The 21,626-nt window shown below is 45.2% G+C and overlaps 1 protein-coding gene across 1 annotated transcript in view; it reads left to right on the top strand.

Annotated features, from left to right (window-relative positions):
• The window catches only part of rtn4ip1 (reticulon 4 interacting protein 1), a 59,184-nt gene that overhangs the window by 978 nt on the left and 36,580 nt on the right, over window positions 1–21,626 (top strand). Inside the window, exons 2-5 of the mRNA XM_080192835.1 lie at window positions 2,101–2,252; window positions 10,564–10,632; window positions 15,305–15,429; window positions 21,394–21,442. Coding sequence (XP_080048961.1) covers window positions 2,101–2,252; window positions 10,564–10,632; window positions 15,305–15,429; window positions 21,394–21,442 — 395 coding nt within the window. The remainder of the gene's footprint in view (window positions 1–2,100; window positions 2,253–10,563; window positions 10,633–15,304; window positions 15,430–21,393; window positions 21,443–21,626) is intronic.

Genomic DNA, 21,626 nt, shown 5'->3' with positions numbered 1-21,626 from the left:
CTGTTGGACTTTAACCTGGTGTCATGAGACTTCTTACCGTTTACTTGATGTGGTCTGACTGTTTTAGATCTGCTCTACTCTGCATTTACAAATCATCAGTTCAGAGAGCTGACGATCAACAAATTTTTGCTGTTTCTATTTTTCCCTTTCCTAATTGAAGGGTATTGCAAACAATTGTTGTCACTATCCTGCACCTCCCTTCCCCAAAAGAATTGGTTTAGTTTAACCTGACACACTGGGATTTCTCTATTCTATATGGCTCTGCGCTGAATTTACTGCTGAGGCATGGGGAAAACTCCGACCAATGTGCTATGTGAAGTAATAGATTGGATAATGTCAAACTATAACTGGCCAAGTAAGCACTGACGCTTGTCTCACCTAGTCTGTCTCACCTAGAGTACACATTTATGGGCTACACGGTGACCCAGTGGTTTGCACTACAGTCTCACAGCGCCAGGGACCTGGGTTCGATTCCTGGCTTGAGCCACTGTCTGTGTGGAATCTGCATGTTCTTGCCATGCCTGCGTGGGTTTCCTCCAGGTGCTCCGGTTTCCTCCCATAGGCTGAAAGATGCTGGTTCGGTACATTGGCCATGTTAAATTCTCCCTCAGTGTACCCGAACAGGCACCAGTGTGTGGCAACTAGGGGATTTTTACAGTAACTTCATTACAGTGTCAGTGAAAGCTTACTTGAGATACGAATAAAATAAATGGTGCCACAGTGGTTAGGACTGCTGTCTTACTGCGCCAAGATCCCAGGTTCAATTCCGGCCTGGGGTCACTGTCTGTCTGGACTTTGCACTTTCTCCCCATGTCCGTGTTGGTTTCCTCCGGGTGCTTCTGTTTCCTCCCACTGTCCAAAGGTGTGTGGGTTACGTTGATTGGCCAAGATAAATTGCACCTTAGTGTAAGGGAAATTAACAGGGTAAATGCATTTGTCTTACAAGGATAGGGCCTGGGTGGCATTATGCTCTATACAGACTCAATGGGCTGAATGGCCTCCTTCTGTACTACATGGATTCTAAGAAATGACAACTTTGCATATACTGAATTTTATCTTTTGCTGACATGTTATCGAAGGCTGAAGGGCCTTTTCTGTGTTGTGTAACTGTGTAACAGCTATTACAATGTATCTGTATTTTCTCAATGGTTTGCTGTATAAGCATGTAAGGAAAATAGCTTCTATCATGTTGTTGAGATAGTAAGATAGGCCATTGTGCATTGGTCTGAATTTTTAAAAAAATCATATTAATTGTTTTAAAATGTTGTTTTGTCGTCCCTGATTCCATACTTGTTTGGGTGATTCAGTAATAATGAAAAATCGGAGGTGGGGGAGGCAGTTTCTTTCCTACTGTATGGTTAATTATTCTGAGTGAATGGAAGTGCTGTGACTTGAGTGAAGTGAACAATTTTATCTTGGATAGTGGGGTGTGTGATATGTAAGATAAGGCGAGGCTTCTCCCTTTGCTGTCTTCATGAGCTGGCAGGTGGCCTGTTCTCAAGCCTTATGTCAATGTGTGTGCTGCTCCTATAGTCCGGTGGACAATATTCTTCCTGGAATAACCCTGCCACTGGGGAGCCAACAGGCTCCACTTGGTGCCATCATGATTGAGAACCAGATGGCTGTGTCAGCTGGGTGCTTGGCTCAGTCTAAAACACCTGTTTTGGAGGCTTCAGTCACCTCGAGAACGGGGAGGGGGTGGTGACATCCCTTATTTGCAATCGTGGTGAACCTCTGTGGGAAATCAGTCCATCTCTTTCTGCACTCCTATACAGCAAATTATCAAATGTCATGATGCTGTATCAGCAAACTGCCCTGTTTAAAGTGAGCCTTTGGAATGAGAAAAAAAAGGTTCCCTGCGATTTCACTCGACATTTGATAGAAATTATATCCTTCCACTGTTGTGCAGCAAGCTGATGCAGTGATGTATCTCAAGAGTCTAGTTGCGGTTGATTATTGTGAGAATTCCATATTTCCATTCTCTAACTCCTTAATCTTGGGCATTTTGTGCTATGTGTGACTCTCCACTGCCGAGGGCCTGCTTTGTTGCCGCCGCTATTGGTTGGCCATTACTGATGGTCTGGATTTTTTTTCTTCCAGAAGGTTACGGTGCGGCTGCACTCAGAATGAAACGTGACCCCCTGCATATCAAAGCTGCTGGGAGTGAATTTCCTCTTATCCTGGGCCGGGATGTCTCGGGTGTCGTCATGGAAACTGGACTGGATGTGTCTTATTTCAAACCTGGAGATGAGGTAATCTGGATTGTGTTGCTGCTTATGTACGAGAGAGAGCCTGTCACCTCTGAACACAGTAACTGGCAGATACATTCTAATGGTTGGCTCCAGCACCCAGAACTGTCGTCATCCATCAGCATGAGATAGGAAAGAAATAACTTGTATATAGGACTAGCCCAAAGCACTTTACAAACAAAATAAGTACTTTTGAAGTTTAGGCACTGTTGTGACATAGGAAATGTGGCAGGCAATTGGTGCATAGCAAAGTATCGTGAACATAGAATATGGAACATTACAGCACAGTACAGGCCCTTTGGCCCTCGATGTTGCACCAACCTGTGAAACTAATCTAAAGCCCATTGAGTAGCAATGTGATAATGACCAGATAATCTATTTGGTGACTTGTTTAGTGACATGATTCTAGAATAAATATTGACCAAGACATTAGTGAGATCACCTCAGCTGTTTGAACAATGTTATGGGATAATTCGTAGCTACCCAAGACATCTGACATCTCATCCAAATTGTGACCTCTCGGACAGCGCAGCACTCCCTCAGTATTCCACTAAAGAGTCAACCTGGACTAATTCATGACCCTGCGGGACTTGGATCCACACCTTCGGACTCTGAGGCGAGAGCACAAGGAAGCCTGTCCATCAGCAAATGTTTTCTTTTCTTGTACCTCTTCTGAACCCTGGTATTGTTTTATCAAATGCTACTGGAGGAACTGGTGGTTATCTGTTCTCCTTGTCCCTTTGATTCAGTTACAGACCTGACCCTGCTCAGTTACATGTGGCAAGAATATCATAGAATCCCTACAGTACAGTGAGAGGCCCTTTGGCCCATCAAGTCTGCATCGACCACAATCCCCACCCAGGCCCTACCCCCAATCCGTACATATTTTACCCACTAATCCTCTCTAACCTATGCATCTAGGGTCAATTTAGCATGGCCAATCAACCTAACCCGCACATCTTTGGACTGTGGGAGGAAACCGGAGCACCCGGAGGAAACCCACACAGACACGAGGAGAATGTGCAAACTCCACACAGACAATGACCCAAGCCAGGAATCGAACCTAGGTCCCTGGAGCAGTGAAGCAGCAGTGCTAATCATTGTGCTACCGTGCTGCCCAAAGAAGCACACAGGTAGCAAAATAAAAGTGCATGGGATAGAATGTTGACAATAAGAATTAGCTAATAGGCAGAAAACGGAATAGGAATAAATGGGTCATTCTCATGTTGGCAGGCTGTGGCCGGTGGGATACCGTAAGGATCGGTACTTTTGATTTGATTTATTATTGTCACATGTATTATCATACGGTGTTTCTTGCGCGCTGTACAGACAAAACATACCGTTCACAGAGAAGAAAGGAGAGAGTGCAAAATGTAGTGTTACAGTCATAGCTAGGGTGTAGAGAAAGATCACCTTAAGGCAAGGTAAGTCTATTCAAAAGTCTGACAGCAGCAGGAAAGAAGTTGTTCTTGAGTTGGTTGATACATGACCTCAGACTTTTGTATCTTTTTCCCTAAGGAAGAAGGTGGAAGAGAGAATGTTACTAAGGTTAATGGAATGTTATCACAAGAGAATTGGAGTACAGGAGTGGTGAAATCTTGCTTCAATTTTATGGAAGTTTGGATAGACCACACTTGGGGTACTGTGTACAGTTTTGGTCCATTATCTCAGAAAGGCTATTATTGCCATAAACGGAGTGCAACAAAGCTTCACCACTTTGTCACAACACACTGTTAATTCCATAAAAAGTAGGTTCATATGTAAAAAAAACCCGTGGGTTTGAAGTTTCTGTAGTAAGTTTCAGCTAAAGTTCATTTGAATTTTGCTATGCATTTTAAGCAGTGCTTTTTATCCCAACTTTAAGAGCCTTCCTGATGTAATGTTGATCCTTTGAAGCCTCTTAAGATACAGTGTGAAATGAGCTCTACCTTTACAATGGGAAATACAATGGGCAACTTGGCTATTTCAAATGCTTTAGGGAAATGTATTCCTTGAGGTGACAAGTGCAAACCTCCTGAAAGCTAATGTGAACTGTCTCTCTGATAGAAGCCACTGCAAATTGAAATCCTGGAGTTATGTTCCACCACTTCTGATATTTCGCACTTTTAGCTTGGCTTCTGAAAATCAATGAAATTCCTTTAAGGCTTCGACGTAGGTGCAGACATTGCGAGAGAAGATTCAGACTACATTTATAACTTATGATTAATATGTCCAAACCCTCCTCTCTTATCCACCTCCCCACCCACTTCTCCTTTACTGATCACTGTGTAAGAGAGAAAAAAATGTATTTTGTTGCAAGAAATTTGGAAAAGATGAGGTTGCCCAGTGGTTAAGACTGTTAGTCCATTATGCTCTGCACATGCAGGTTCAAGTCCCATCCTCATCAGAGATATGTTTGCCCTGTCTCCATAGATGGGCGGCACATGACACAGTGGTTAGCACTGTTACCTCACAGTGCCAGGACCTGGGTTCAGTTCCCGGCTTGAGTCACTGTCTGTGTGGAGTTTGCACATTCTCCCCATGTCTGCATGGGTTTCCTCTGGGTGCTCCGGTTTCCTCCCACAGTCCAACGATGTGCAGGTTAGGTGGATTGGCCATGCTAAATTGTCCCTTAGTGTCGAGGGATTAGCAGGGTAAATATGTGGTGTTGTGGGGATAGGACCTGGGTGGGATTGTTGTTGGTACAGACTCAATGGGCCAAATGGTCTCCTTCTGTACTGCAGGGATTCTATGATAAGTGAATTAAAAAAAAGTCATACTGCAGCAGCTACAGTTCAGTGGTGTCAAAGTTTTGCATTCATAATATTATTTTTGTTAATAAATGCTTTCATTAGACACTCTTCCCGCTCAAGGTGGAGAGACTCTTCCCGCTCAAAAAACACAGTAGGACTAGGGGGCACAGCCTCAAGATAAAGGGGGGGCGGTTTAGAATGGAGTTGAGGAGGAACTTCTTCACTCAAAGGGTGGTGAATCTCTGGAATTCTCTGCCCGTTGAAGTGGTGGAGGCTGCCTCGCTAAATATTTTTAAGACGCGGATTGATGGGTTTTTGATAAGAGAGGGGATTAAGGGTTATGGGGAGAGGGCGGGAAGGTGGAACTGAGCCACGACGGATCAGCCATGATCTTATTGAATGGCGGGGCAGGCTCGAAGGGCTAGATGGCCTACTCCTGCTCCTATTTCTTATGTTCTTACGTTCTTATTAAACTTTACAAAATTCTACACACACTTTATTGAAATATCAAAACATAACATTTAAATATGAGATCATTGAGTTAAACAAGGCAGAAAAGTAATAACGATAAATACACCGTTTATATTTTCCATGACCCAAAATATGAACTCTCCTTTGATCAGCCTCATGCAATAAGATATCCAAATCATGCTCTGAGAATTTCTGACCTTTCATCTTGTCAACTTTTTTTAATTCATTTATGGTACATGGGCATCGCTGGGTGGCCAGCATTTATTGCCCATCCCTAATTGCCCGAAGGCCATTGAGAGTCAACCACTTTGCTGTGGTTCTGGAGTCACATATAGACCAGACCAGGTAAGGACAGCAGATTTCCTTCCCTAAAGGATGTTAGTGAACCAGATGGGTTTTTCCGACAATTGACAATAGTTTCATGGTCATCAGTAGATTCTTAATTCCAGATTTTTTTTTATTAAATTCAAATTTCACCATCTGCTGTGGCGGGATTCGAACGTGGGTCCCCAGAACATTAGCTGAATTTCTAGATTTATTGTCCAGCAATAATACCACTTGGCCATCACCTCCGCTTTTAGTTTTCATATCTAAATTAAAACACGTGAATACTTCTAAGCATGCCACGCATAGGCATTGGTTAGCACTGCTGCTTCACAGTGCCCCCTTAGGTTCGATTCCCGGCTTGGGTCACTGTCTGCGTGGAGTTTGCACATTCTCCCTGTGTCTGCATGGGTTTCCTCTGGGTGCTCTGGTTTCCTCCCACATTCTGAAAGATGTGCTGGTTAGGTGCATTGACCTGAACAAGGCCGGATTGCGGCTACTAGGGGAATTTCACATTAGCTTAATTGCAGTCTTAATGTAAGCCTTACTTGTGACTAATCAATAAATAAACTTTACTTTAAAGTTATATAACAAATAAAGCAGATTTATATAGTAGTCACACAGATTTGAAACAAGTTTTTCACACAGAGGGTGTTGGGTGCCTGGAACTCGCTGCTGGGGGGAGCTGGTGGAAGCAGATATGATAGTGGGTTTTAAGGGGCATCTGGACAAATACATGAATAGGATGGGAATGGAGGGATACAGTCCCCGGAAGGGTAGGGGGGGGGTTTTAGTTCAGTCGGGCAGCCTGGTCGAAGGGCCTGTTTCTGTGTTGTAATCTTTTTTGTACTTTGTTCAGATAACAAAATCTATGTTCATTTATACATACTAAATAATACTCTTCTGCAGTCATTAAAATAAAACTAAAAATTACACTTTAAGTGAGCCAATAACAAGATTAGCTGCTTAAAAGTAATAGCAGAAAAAAAAATTCAACACACCTTTGTAACAGCAGGGGATCTTTTTGCACTCAGTCTTCAGTACAGAATTGCTGGGCCTCAATGGCTGTTTCCAATCTAGCCTCCTTATACGGGCCAACATAAAGGGTTATGGGGATAGTGCAGGGTAAAAGGCATTGAAGTGTCCGATCAGTTGTAATTATATTGACGAGCTGAATGGCCTACTCCTGCTCGTATGTTCCTATAAGACATTTTTGTGGGCGGAACAGTGGCACAGTAGTTAGCACTAGATGCTCACAGCGCCAGGAACCTGGGTTCAATTCTGGCCATGGGTGATTGTGTGGAGTTTGCAAATTCACCTCATGTCTGCGTGGGTTTCCTCCGGGTACTCCAATATCCTCCCACAGCCCAAAGATGTGCGGATTACATGGATTGGCCATGCTAAATTGACCCTTAGTATCGGGGAACTAGCAGGGTAAATACGGGTTTTTAAGGGGATAGGGCCTGGGTGAGATTGTTGTCATTGAAGGCTTGATGGGCCAAATGATCTCCTTCTGTGAAAATGCTTTACATGAGGAAGATAGAGTGTGAGGACAGTTGGGGGGTGTGAAAAGGAAAATATGGAGAGTGCTCGGGCAAGGGAGCCAAGACAGAGGTAAGCAATGTTTCTGAGGAGATTATTGAAAGCAGGATGGTGGTGGGGGTGGTTGAGGAGCCTGCATTCGGCAATGGAGGGGCTGATGGTATGTACACTGTGAGTAGAGCATAGGTCAGAATGAACCCAGAATTAGAAGAACAGGAACTGCATGTGAGCCTGGAAGGTAGAAGATGACAGGGTGGCACCAAACCGCGGAAGGAGTTTGAAAACTGAGATGAGATTGTAAGTGTGAGGTCATGCATTTTGGTCACAAAAATGGGAAGGCGACTTATTATCTAAATAGGGAGAGACTTTGGGGTGCTCTGGTGCAGAGGGACCTGGGTATCCTTGTTCATGAGTCACAGAAAACTAGCATGCAGGTACGGCAGATAATAAAGAATGCAAATGGAATGTTGACATTTATGGCTAAAAGAATGGATTATAAAGGTAAGGAAGTGTTTCTGCAACTATACAAGGCATTGGTGAGCTGCGCCTGGAGTATTGTGCACAGTTTTGGTCCCCTTATTTGAGGAAAGATGTAATGGCATTGGAGGCAGTTCAGAGGAGGTTCACAAGATTGATTCCAGAGATGAGGGGTTTGTCGTGTGAAGAGAGATTGAACAGTTTAGGCCCTTATTCTCTGGAATTTAGAAGAATGAGGGGACATCAAATTGAGATGTACAAGATGATAAAAGGTATGGATAAAATAGATGTGGAGCAGATGTTCCGCTGGTGGGACATTCTAGGACGAGAGCTCATAGTCTTAGGATAAGGGGTAGTAAATTTAAAACAGAGTTAAGGAGAAACGAGTTCTCCCAAAAGGTTGTGAATCTGTGGAATTCGCAGCCTCAAAGTGCGTAAATTCAAAGAGGAGTTACAGAGATTTTTAATTGGTAATGGGTTGAAAGGTTATGGGGAGAAGGCAGGAAAATGGGGATGAGGAGCATATTAGCCATGGTCAAGTGGCAGAGCAGACTCGATGGGCCGAATGGCCTAATTCTGCTCCTATTTCTTATGAATTTATGATTCATTGGGGCAAACAAAGTCAGTAAACTCTGGGATGAATAGGAATGTTGGGTGACTGAGTGTGGGTTGGTACAGGGGTAGCAGTGTTTTAGATGTCTGAGACTGGTGTAAGATTGGCGTACTCAGACTCTGGCAGAGGACATGAACCTTGAGTTAATAAACCCAGTATAGAATCATAGAATCCCTACAGTGCAGAAAGAGGCCATTTGGCCCATTGAGTCTGCACCGACTACAATCCCACCCAGGCCCTACCTCCTTATCCCTCCATATTTACCCACTAATCCCTCTAATCTACACATTTCCGGACACTAAGGGGCAATTTTAGCATGGCCAATCAACCTAACCCGCACATCTTTGAACTCTGGGAGGAAACCAGAGCACCCGGAGGAAGCCCACGCAGACACAGAGAGAACATGCAAACTCCACACAGACAGTGACGTGAAGCAGCAGTGCTAACCACTGTGCCACTGTGCGCATAGATTGAGGATAAAAGCTGCCTTTCATATTGTGCAATGACCTAACCAGCTGCTTGGAGAGCAGGATCGTTTTTATTAGGTAATCTGGATAGGAATGGCTTTAAATTAACAGTCTATATTGACAGGGGGACCATCTCCTTTGGAGTATAAAGTTCACAGACTGGGAGTGGGATTTTCTGGCCACGCCTGCCCAAAAACCGGAAAATCCCACCTGAGGTAGCAGACCTTGGCATGGTCCACCCCCACCCCTGCTATGATTCCTGCGACGGGCAGGTTGGGAAAACTACCCCCCCCCCCCCCGCCCCACCGCCCATCCTCAGGAATCTACGTGGAAGACGTGAGTAATTGTTTTGATTGAAGCAACTGTCAAATATTTAAAGAGCCCTATAAACCTTATCTCTTTCAATAAAGTTATACTCCCCGCCAATTTTTGTTTAGTCTAACACATAAAGAATGATGGTTTGAGGACAGTTATGGACAGTAGTTTTTTAAGTTTATTTATTAGTGTCAGAAGTAGGCTTGCATTAACATTGCAATGAAGTTACTGTGAAAACTTGTGAAGCGAAAACAGAAAACGCTGGAAAATCTCAGCAGATCTGACAGCATCTATGGATGGAGAACACAGCCAACATTTCAAGTCTGGATGACCCTTTGTCAGAACTCCAATGAAAAGTCATCTAGACTTGAACTGATGGCTCTATTCTCTATCCGCAAATGCTGTCAGACCAGCTGAGATTTTCTAGCATTTTCTGTTATTGTTTCAGATTCTAGAATCTGCAGTATTTTGTCTTTATCTTAGTAACTGTGGAACGCTCTTTCAACATGGGATGACTTGGGTCACAGTCTGTGTGGAGTTTGCACGTTCTCCCCGTGTCTGCGTGGGTTTCCTCCGGGTGCTCCGGTTTTCTCCCACAACCTGAAAAATGTGCTGGTTAGGTGCATTGGCCCAAACAGGCACCAGAGTGTGGCGACTAGGGGAATTTCACAGTAACTTCATTGCAGTGTTAATGTAAGCCTTACTTGTGACTAATAAATAAAAGAGATGGGGAGAAAATAGTTGACGGCATTATCATGACAATTTCCAATAGATGTCAGCTATATCTGTGGTAGCATACCTGCCTCTATGCCAGAAGGCTACAGATTCATTTTTCACTCCAGGGAGTTGGCCATGTGACGTAGGCTAACAGTCCAGCGCTGAACTGGAGAGTGCTGTACTGTTAGAAGTGTCATCTTTCAGATGAGGTGTTAGACTGTCTGTCCTGTGAAAGGTCTAACGGCGCTATTCAATGGGGAACAGCAGAGGTATCCCCATTGTCTTGGCCATTATTTATCCCTCAACCAATGTTGCTAAACGGATTATCTGGTCATTGTCACTTTCCTGTTTGTGGAACCTTGCTGTACACACATTGGCTGTTAAGTATCATGCATTACAACGGTGACTTCACTTCAGGATTGCTTGATGGGTGTAAATAGATTTTAGATACCGTAAGACAATGAAAGGCAGAATCTATACTCAATTTCTTCATAGTTTCTGAAGTCCCGTTGTCAACTTTGGTTGTAATAGGCTCACATGAAGTGTTTTGAGATGTTTCACTGTGTTAAGAACACCATATAAATGTAAGTTGTTATTGTATTTAAATTGTACAAAATACAATGCTTTTGTTGATCTTTTAAACTGGTTTCTTGCAGGTCTGGGCAGCGGTGCCACCTTGGAAACAGGGGACATTGGCAGAATTTGTTGTGGCAAGTGCAAATGAGGTACGATGAGCGAGGATACTGGATGTCTCGCTGTTAAACTACAACTTTTCATCCTCTCCTGGTTTTGTTGTGGAGAATGGGTACAGTGAGATGTAGGAGAGACAGAAGATGAACAGGGAACCGGCCACAAGATGTTTAAAGCTGGGAGAGTTCCCCCGATTCTGATCCTTGCCAATATCTGTGATTTTATATAGTTGTTTACTTCTAACTTCCCATCATTGCCACAGCCCAATTGAAGTTGTGTACTGTATACAGATGCATTAATTAGCCATGAGCAATTGGGCAACACGGTAGCACAGTAGTTAACACTGCTGCCTCACAGCGTCAGGGACCCAGGTTCAATTCTGGCCTGGGGTCACTATCTGTGTGGAGTTTGCACTCCACACTCCGCGCGCACGCCCCCCGCCCCCCCGACCCTGGGGTGCTCTGGTTTCCGTCCACAGTCTGAAAGATGTGCAGGTTAGGTTAATTGGTCATGCTGAATTGACCCTAATGTCAAGGGGATTAGCAGAGTAAATGTGTGGTGTTAGGGAAATGGGGCCTGGATGGGATGTGGTTGGTGCAGACTCAGTGGACCGAATGGCCCCTCTCTGTACTGTAGAGATTATATGAATCCCAGTCAGTTTGTAGAAGATTAATTGACTAATTGATTCTGGTTGTTGATGTAGAAATGGATTGGGGTAGTACATAGTAGGGCGTGCAGAGTTATGTGATAGCAGAATGAAATCCAGAGTGTTTAAAATATACATGGGGCATTCTGCTTGCTTGTAGTAAGAGGTGCAGGAATGGCTCCTGTTAGGCAGCACAGTGGTTAGCACTGCTGCCTCACAGCGCCAGAGACCCAGGTTCAATTTCAGCATTAGGTCACTGACTGTGTGGAATTTGCACAATCTCCCCGTATCTGAGTGGGTTTCCTCCGGGTACTCAGGTTTTCTCCCACAGTGCAAAGATGTACAGGTTAGGTGGATTGGCCGTGCTAAATTGACCTTTAATGTCCCAAGATGTGTAGGGGATTAGGGGAACTAGCTGGGTAAATGTGTGGGGTTATGGGGGTAGCGCACGGGGTGGGCATATGTAAGATACTCTTTCGGAGACTCGATGTAGACTCAGTGAACCGAATGGCCTCCTTCTGCACTGTAGGGATTCTGTGATTCTATTTTGTGGTTCAGTTTCTTTGGTGTAACACCACTTCAGCTGAAACCACACAATCTCACTTCAGCAAGTGTGAAGTCATTCACTTTGGACCCAGGAAAGATAACTCAGAGTAATTTTCTCAACACTGCGAAATTAACTACTCCCGGGGAGCAAAGCGACTTGAGAGTCCAAGCACACAAACCGTTTAAAGCTTGGTACAAAAAAAAACAATCAAAGAGGCTAATTGAATGTTGGCCTTCATCGTGACAGGGCTGGAATACAAAGGAGGAGAAATGTTGCATTAGGTGTACAGAGCCTCAGTCAGACCTCAGCTGAAGCATTGCAGTCAGTAACAGACAACATTCTTCCTGGAACATGTACCAGTTTGGGAGGGGGTGGTAGGTGCCGGTTCAACAGAATGATACCAGGATTTAGAGTGTTAAATCAGGAGGGCACTTCTCAGAAGCTCAGCCTGAATTCCATTAAGTATAGATCTAATCGTGATGTGTAAACCGGCTTGATAGATACAGAGAGACTATTCCCTTTGCTGGGGGGAATTAGTTCTAAAATGAGAGGCAGAAAGGCAATCAGGAAGCACTTTTACACAACAGAGGGGAATGGAAATCTTTATTTCTGACTCAGCAATCGATGCTGTGCCAATTGGAGATTTCAGGGCCAACACTGATAGACTTTGGTTCAGTTGGAATACTGAAGGCAGTGGAGCAAGAATGAGTTAATGGAGTTGTGATGCAGAGCTGCCTTGATATAATTGAACGGAGAAGCAGGCTCAAGGGATTGAGTTGCCCACTCCAGTTCCTAAAGCCTGTTACTAACCTGCCTGGCTGTAAAATGGAACAGACTTCACTTGTTATCTTATTGTCCCTCTGAACACTTCTCCCTCTTCTCCTGATGGCACTTGCTGTTGTCTGACAGACACTGATAGCACTCCGCTCTGTCACTTGGGTGACCTGGGAGAAGACATTGATTTGATCTGATTTATTATTGTCACATATATTAATATACAGCGAAAAGTATTGTTTCTTGCGCGCTATACAGACAAAACATACCGTTCGTAGAGAAGGAACAAGAGCGTGCAGAATGTAGTGTTACAGTCATAGCAAAGATCAACTCAATGTAAGGTAAGTCCATTCAAAAGTCTGACAGCAGCAAGGAAGAAGCTGTTCTTGAGTTGGTTGGTACATGACCTCAGACTTTTATATTTTTATCCCGAAGGAAGAAGGTGGAAGAGAGAATGTCCGTGGTGCGTGGGGTCCTTAATTATGCTGGTTGCTTTTCTGAGGCAAGTGTAGACAGAGTCGATGGATAGGAGTCTGGTTTGGAGGCTGGATGGGAGACAACAGAATGTTAGCATTCACAAAGATGATCTTAGTAATGAGAGGCACTGCCCAATAGTAAACATTGAACAGGCTGGGGCTCTTTGCTCTAGAAAAGAGAAGATCGAGGTAAAACCTAATATTAGTTCTTAAGATGATGAGAGGGTTCGGTAAGGTAGTCGTGGAGAGGATGTTTCCACTTGCGGCGGAGTCCAAGAGCAAAGTGAAGTAAGGCTTGCAATGAAGTTACTGTGAAATTCCCCTAGTCGCCACAGTCTGGCGCCTGGTCGGGTCATTGCACATCTTTCAGATTATGGAAGGAAACCAGACCACCCGGAGGAAGCCCACGCAGACAAGGCGAGAATGTGTAAACTCCACACAGACAGTGACCCAAGCTGGGAATCGAACCTGGGTCCCTGGCACTGTGAAGCAGCGGTGCTAACCACTGTGCTACCGTGCCACCCACAGGGGCGGGGCCATAAAGAGAAGGCAGTCACTTATAAATCCATGATGTGGAGATGCCGGTGTTAGACTGGGGTGGGCACAGTAAGAAGTCACACAACACCAGGTTAAAGTCCAGCAGGTTTGCATGGAATTCCAAGCTTTCGGAGCACTGTTCCTTCATAGCTGATCTGATGAAGGAGCAATGCTCCAAAAGCCTGTGATTCCAAATAAACCCCTTGGACTTTAACTTGGTGTTGTAAGACTTCTTACTTCTAAATCCAATAGGGAATTGTGGGGAAACCTCTTTACCCAGCGAATGATTAGGATGCAGAATTCGCTATCTCAAGGAATAGCAGGACCAGCTGGACAAACACATGCATGATGGAGAAAGGAATAAAAGATAACGTTGATGGGGTTAGATGAAGAGGGGCCCATGTGGAGCATTAACACTGACATGAGCCAGTTGAGTTGAATTAGCCTGTTTTTGCACTGTATGTTCACTTCAGCCTCTGAGATGAGGACAGCTGAGTTTGAGTTTTCTTTTCGCTGGCCACATGCCTTCATATATATTCCAGCAGTGTCTCCTTAACAGCACTGGGAGGTAGACTGAATCACTCTCCCTCATCACACTGTCTTAGTTTGGATATGTGAAACGGGGCAGCAGTGCCCTCTAGTGAAATATCAAAGGGATATTTCAGACACATGGGAGACAGTCATTTTAGATGAGGATTTGATAATGTTTTCCAGAGTAGAATTCTTATTGTTTGATCAACATACTTAATAAGGTATAGTTTGTGGGAATACAATTTTTGATACTTTTTCCTTTCTATAAACGAATCTTTGTCGTAGACATTGATAAAAGCTGTCTTGTCAGTCCACCATCCAGTTAATGCAGTCAGTCACTCAAATCTTCTGTTACATTATATTAAATGAGCTGCAGTAATACCTCCTCCATAAAAATGCCACTTTTGTCAAAGTACAATTTTGCTGTGCTGATGATGTGACAGCACAGTACACTGATGTTATGGCAGAATATACCAAGCTTGAGTTTTCTGTGGAATTAAATTGATGACTTGCTTCATACAGAACTCTGCGCCTCTACAAGAGCTGGCGTACTGTGAAAGGTGAAAGATCAAACTGCTGCCTGTCCCTATTGTTCTCACTCACCCCCACTTCAGATTAGCCATGATCCAATTGAATGGGGCAACAGCCACAAAGGGCTGAGCGGCCTGCTACTGCTCTGCAAAAGATTAGGAAACAGTGCAGAATGTTTTTCATTCAGCTCTTAATGATACAGATGGTAGTGACAGAGGGCATCATCTCTGCTGAAGGCACTGACCTGTTTGCAAACCACCTTACTGCTAACCACCATCTAATACTTAGTCTGTGCATCCAGGCAGTGTGTACACCTGTGAATTCGGATGATGTGCACAAAGAGGTTTTAGAACTGCAGAGGCACCAATGCTAAGGATAGATCTTCTCTTCTATCAGTCACGTATCTACACTTGCAGCATGAGATTACTAAATAACTGTCGGGAGCCATCCCCAACTATTTCAGTTCAGATCAGGCATTGAAAATGGAGCTGATGCCTTGGCATATTTACACCCTGAACCACTGGTGGAGTTTCAGTCTCCGGGTGATGGTTGCACGGGGGAAATCAAGCAGAGGGGGACCTTGGTTTTTTTATTAAAAGATGACTGACGGAAAGAAAAAAAAAGTTGCTTCATTTGAACTAACCAGTTGTTTTATCTCATATCAGGTGGCTCACAAGCCTAAAGCCCTCAGTCACAGACAAGCTGCAGCTTTACCTTATGTGGCTCTGACAGCATGGTCAGCCCTAGTGAACAATGGAGGACTGAACAAAGACAATTGCAAAGGGAAACGGTAATGTCGCTGCTTTTTGCTGAATGGCATGTTCTTCATGGTCTTCAGGGAAGAGGCTGTCTAGGGTGAACGTTGGTCCCTTAGCGGATGAGAAAGGGGACCTAGTGGTAGGGGATGGGGATATGGCTAAGGTCTTGAATAACTTTTTTGTTTCTGTCTTCACGGAGGAGGACGTGAATAATTTGCCGGGTGTTAGCGATGGAAAGGTGGTAGGACTGGAGGGTCTTAATGACATTACTGTTACTAGAGAGGTGGTGCGCGACAGACTGGAGGGGCTGATTGTGGACAAGTCCCCAGGACTGGATGGAATGCATCCGAGGGTTCTGAAAGAAATGGCGGAGGTGATAGTGGATGCCTTGGTGGTTATTTTCCAGACGTCGCTGGATTCCGGGGAAGTGCCGGAGGATTGGAAAACGGCTAATGTTACGCCGTTGTTTAAGAAGGGTGCCAGGCAAAAGGCGGGGAATTACAGGCCGGTTAGTTTAACGTCTGTGGTAGGTAAAATGTTAGAATCCGTCATTAAGGAGGAAATTGCGAGGCATCTTGAAGGGAATTGCTTGATAGGGCAGACGCAACACGGTTTCATTAAAGGGAAGTCGTGTCTGACAAATTTACTGGAGTTCTATGAGGATGTGTCTAGGGCGGTGGATAGAGGAGAGCCGGTGGATGTGGTCTTTCTGGATTTTCAGAAGGCGTTTGATAAGGTACCTCACAAGAGGTTACTGCAGAAGGTCAGAGGACATGGAGTTGGGGGTAGGGTGTTAGCGTGGATAGAGGATTGGTTGTCAAATAGGAGGCAGAGAGTGGGGGTCAATGGGTGCTATTCGGATTGGCGGTTGGTGACTAGTGGGGTGCCCCAGGGGTCGGTGCTGGGGCCTCAGCTATTTACCATTTATATAGATGATCTGGAGGAGGGAACCGAGTGTAGGGTGTCGAAATTTGCTGATGACACCAAGATTGGGGGAAAGGCAAATTGTGCGGAGGGTGTGGAGAGTCTGCAGAAGGATCTAGATAGGCTGGGCGAATGGGCCAGGAAATGGCAAATGGAATTTAATGTTGGCAAGTGTGAGGTGGTCCACTTTGGTAGGAAGAATGGTAGGAAGGACTATTACTTACGTGGCGAAAAACTGCAGCAGGCGACGGTGCAGAGGGACCTCGGGGTCCTTGTGCATGAGTCGCAAAAACCCAGCCTGCAAGTGCAGCAGGTGGTCAGGAAGGCGAATGGGATGCTGGCCTTCATAGCGAGGGGGATTGAATATAAAAGTAGGGAGGTCTTGCTGCAGCTGTATAGGGCATTGGTGAGGCCGCAGCTGGAGTACTGTGTGCAGTTTTGGGTGCCGCACCTGCGCAAGGATATTTTGGCCCTGGAGGGAGTGCAGAGGAGGTTTACTAGGCTGATACCGGAGTTGAGGGGGTTGAGCTATGAGGAGAGGCTGAATAAACTAGGCTTGTACTCGTTAGAGTTTAGAAGAATGAGGGGAGATCTCATTGAGACGTATAAGATGATGAATGGGATGGATAGGATAGAGGTGGAAAGACTCTTCCCGCTCAAAAAAGACAGTAGGACTAGGGGGCACAGCCTCAAGATAAAGGGGGGGCGGTTCAGAACGGAGTTGAGGAGGAACTTCTTCACTCAAAGGGTGGTGAATCTCTGGAATTCTCTGCCCGTTGAAGTGGTGGAGGCTGCCTCGCTAAATATTTTTAAGAAGCGGGTTGATGGGTTTTTGATAAGAGAGGGGATTAAGGGTTATGGGGAGAGGGCGGGAAAGTGGAACTGAGCCACGACAGATCAGCCATGATCTTATTGAATGGCGGGGCAGGCTCGAAGGGCCAGATGGCCTACTCCTGCTCCTATTTCTTATGTTCTTATGTTCTTATGTTCAGTATCTTCAGGGAAAGGGGAACTACAATGACAGCACATAAACAGGCCTTTGGGCCTAACCTGCTGGAACTCCTAATGAGTCTCCTCCCAGCCCTTTCCATCTGACCTCACCAACCTTACTTTCTCCCTTATACCCTCGGCTAGCTTTGCACTGAATGCACTGAATTGACTGTAAGCTCTTGGAGAATGAGTTTCAGAATTTGGGTCAGTTTTGTGTTTATTTTACATGGTGTTTCCTCTTCACTTGGTATCTCCCTTTCCCATTCAAGGGCAGGCCCCGACCAGATGGCCTGCTTTCAACATTCTGCCTCTCATTCAGCTTGGGAAGACTGCAAAGGGAATGTCAGATGGCTGCAGTCATTCTTGCGCCACTGTCTCATTCCTCATCTGGCATCTTAGAATCTTGGAGCGCAGAAGAAGGCCAATCAGCCCATTATGTCCACACTGGCTCCTTAGAAACATAGAAGATAGGAGCAGGAGGAGGCCGTTTTGCTCTTCGAGCTTGCTCCGCTGCTCATCGTCCAACTCAGTAGCATAATCCTGTTTTTTCCCCATAATCTTTGATCCCATTTGCCCCAAGTGCTATATCTAGCTGCCTTTTGATTACGTTCAATGTTTTGGCATCAACTACTTCCTCTGGTAATGAATTCCACAGACTCTCCATTCTTTGGGTGAAGAAATGTCTCATCGAACAGCAGCATAATTAAGGACCCCATGTACCCCGGACATTCTCTCTTCCATCTTCTTCCATTGAGAAAAAGATACAAAAGTTTGAGGTCATGTACCAACCGCTTCTTCCCTGCTGCTTCAGATCTTTTTTACACCCTTGCCGAGACTGTAACACTACATTCTGCACTCTCTTATTTCCTTCTCTGTGAACGATATGTTCTGTCTGTATAACGTGCAAGAAACAATACTTTTCACTGTATGTTAATACATGTGACAATAATAAATCAAATCAAAATCAAATCACCTCCATCCTTAATGACTTACCCTGAATCCACAGACTGTGACCCCTGGTTCTGAACATCCCCACCATTGGAAACATCCTCCCTGCATCTATCCTGTCTGCTCCTGTTAGAATATTATTGTCTATGAGATCCCCCCCCTCATTTGTCTGAACTCCAGCAAAAACAATCCTAACCTATTCAATCCCTCCTCGTACGTCAGTCCCACCATCCCAGGAATCGGCCTGATAAACCTTCGCTGCACTTCCTCAGGAGCAGGAACATCCTGCCTCAGAATAGGAGACCAAAACTGCACACAATACTCAAGGTGTGGCCTCACCAAGGCCCTGTATAGTTGCAACAACACATCCCTGCTCTTGTACTCGAAACTTCTCTTGGAAAGATTTATCCAACTAGCTCCACTCCTGTACTCTTTACATGAGTGGAGTGAACGTAAGGAATAGGAGCAGGAATAGACCACATGGCCTGGCAACCCCGCTCCGCCACTCAGTATGATCATGGCTGATCTTGGACTTCAATTCCATTCTGCGCCACCCCCCTCCATGTTTCTCAATTCCCTGAGATACCAAAAATCAGTCTATCCCAGCCTTACATCTATTAATGATGGGGCATCCACAAGCCTCTGGGGTAGAGAATTCCAAAAATTCACAACCCTTTGAATGAAGAAATTTCTCCTCATCTTGATCCTAAAGGGGGCATCATAGTGGCACAGTGGTTAGTACTGCTGCCTCACAGCTCCGTGGACCCAGGTTCGATTCCCGGCTTGGGTCATTGTCTGTGTGGAGTTTGCACTTTCTCCCCTAGTCTGTGTGGGTTTCCTCCGGGTGCTCTGGTTTCCCCCCACAGTCCAAAAGATGTGCAGGTTAGTTGGATTGGCCAGGCTAAATTGCCCCTTAGCATTCAAAAGATTAGGTGGATTAGCGGGGTTACAGGAATGGGGGGGGGGGTGGGCGGGGCAGGGGGTGGGGCAGTTGGGGGGGACAGCAGTGGGGCGGGACAGTGGGGGGGCAGGGCAGTGGGGGGATGGCGGGCAGGGGGTGGGGGGGCGGGGGGCAGTGGCGAGGTGGGTGGAGCGGGGGGGGCAGTGGGCAGCGGGTTTGGGTAAGACACTACATTGCCTTCTGCAATGTAGGGATTCTACATTGACGATCAGCTTGTTATCCTGAGACTGTGTTTTAGATTCCCTGACCAATGGGAATAATCTCTCAGCCTCCATCCTATCAAACCCTTTCAGAATTTTGTCACTTACAGTGCTAAATTCTAAATGTTTTCCCAATAATCCAGGCTAAGGGCTGTCGTTGCTCATCCAGAAAAGTGAATATGACACCATCGCATCACCAGCTTCACACAGGGAGCATTTAGTCTCGATTGTCAGTATTCAGATGTTTAATTGTGTAATTATTATATATTATAATTTGAAATGGTTGGTGATGGTATCCTTCAAGGACTGTGATTACCCCTGTAGCAAGAGGTAGTGGCATAGCCAGGGTAATGCTTTGGTGACCCTGGTTCAAATCCCACCACAGCAGATGGTGAAATTTCAATTCAAAAGTCAAATAGAATCATAGAATATACAGTACAGAAAGAGACCGTTCAGCCCATCGAGTCAACACGGACCACAATCCCACTCAGGCCCTATTCCCATGATCCCATACACTTAACCTGCGAATCCCTTGACACTGGGGTCAATTTATAATGGCCAATCAACCTAACCTGTACATCTTTGGACTGTGGGAGGAAACTGGAGCACCTGGAGGAAACCCACACAGACATGGGGAGAATGTGCAAACTCCACAGACAGTGACCCAAGATCTGAATTGAACCTGGGTCCCTGGTGCTGTGAGGCAGCAGTGCCAACCACTGTGCCACAATGAAATCATTACTGTCCTTCAGGGAAGCAAATCTGCTGTCATGTGATTCCAGACTCACAGCAATGTGTTTTGCTGATAAAGGCCGTCTGAAATAAAGCAGCAAGCTACTCCGTTATTTCAAACTGCTAACAAGGCCTACTAGGCATGGAACCAGATTGACCACCTGGCATCAACCTATGCACCGGAAACAACTAGGGAAACTCATCCCGTCAACCTATGTAAAGTCCTCCCTATGAACCTCTGGGAATTGGTGCCAAAATTGGGAGAGCTGTCTCACAGGCTAGTCAAGCAACAGTCTGACATAGTCATTCTCACAAAACTGTACCTTACAGACACCATCCCATACACCGCTATCACCATTCCCATAAGAAAAGACATACCCAGCAGAGGTAGCAGCACAGTGGTATATAGTCGGGGGAAAATTGCCCCGGGAGTCCTCAACATTGACTCTGGACCCAATGAAGTCTCATTATGGCACCAGATCATGGGCATGGAGATCTCTTCCTGATGGCCTCCTACCATTTCCACCCACCCCCCCCTGCCCCCACTGCCTCAGTTGATGAATCAGTACTCCTCCAAGTTGAATACCACTTGGAGGAAGCATTGAGGGTGGCAAGGACAGAGAATGTATTCTGGGTGGGGGTCATCAGGGTCCATCATCCAGTTTTTTTATCCTTTTAAGGGATGTGAATGTCGCTGGCAAGGCTAGCATTTATTGCCCATTCCTAATAGTTCTTGAGAAGGTGCCTTCTTGAACCACTGCAGTCCATATGGTGTAGGTACATCCACAGTGCTGTAAGGGAGGGAATTCCAGGATTTTGACCCAGTGACAGTGAAGAAACAGTTGATATGTTTCCTATTTGGGAAATCCCCATCCCCAATGATGAGGAAGCCCAGCACACAGATTCCATAGAATCCCTACAATGCAGGAAGAGTCTGCACCGACTCTGTGAAAGATCAACTTACCCAGGCCCATTTCCTCTGCCCTATTCCCATAACCCTGTGCGTTTACCAAGGCTAAACCACCTGGTCTACAGGACATTGGACATTGCTTGAATGAATAAAAATGAATAAGAGCATTCAATAACTGAATGAATTCACTTTACTGAACTAACCATTAACGTTTTCCCAAACTCAGTAATTTTTTGTGTTTAAGTGCACTAATATTTGAGGACTTTAATTATAGGAGGCAGGAATGATTGGCTTTCATCATGCTGGGTTTTTTTTCACTTCTTGTTTGTAGGGTTCTGATCCTTGGGGGATCCGGAGGGATTGGTACCTTTGCTATTCAGGTAAAAGGAATTTGTGTCTTTTTTTTAAATGATATAATGCTCTTCTGAAGCACCTTGCCACTTCTTAACACAACAAAGTGACTGTGTGAAATCATGCTTTTGTAAAACAATTAAGGTTGTTTCACTGAAATCTTAAATTACAGACTCTGTGGGACAATTCTGTTTCACCCTTGGATCAGATCTA

This window comes from Carcharhinus amblyrhynchos, chromosome 7 (assembly GCF_965287045.1).
Source record: "Carcharhinus amblyrhynchos chromosome 7, sCarAmb.v2.hapA, whole genome shotgun sequence".
NCBI lineage: Eukaryota > Metazoa > Chordata > Chondrichthyes > Carcharhiniformes > Carcharhinidae > Carcharhinus > Carcharhinus amblyrhynchos.
Note: the sequence above shows the minus strand (reverse complement) of the source record. Positions and strands in the feature narration are given on the sequence as shown.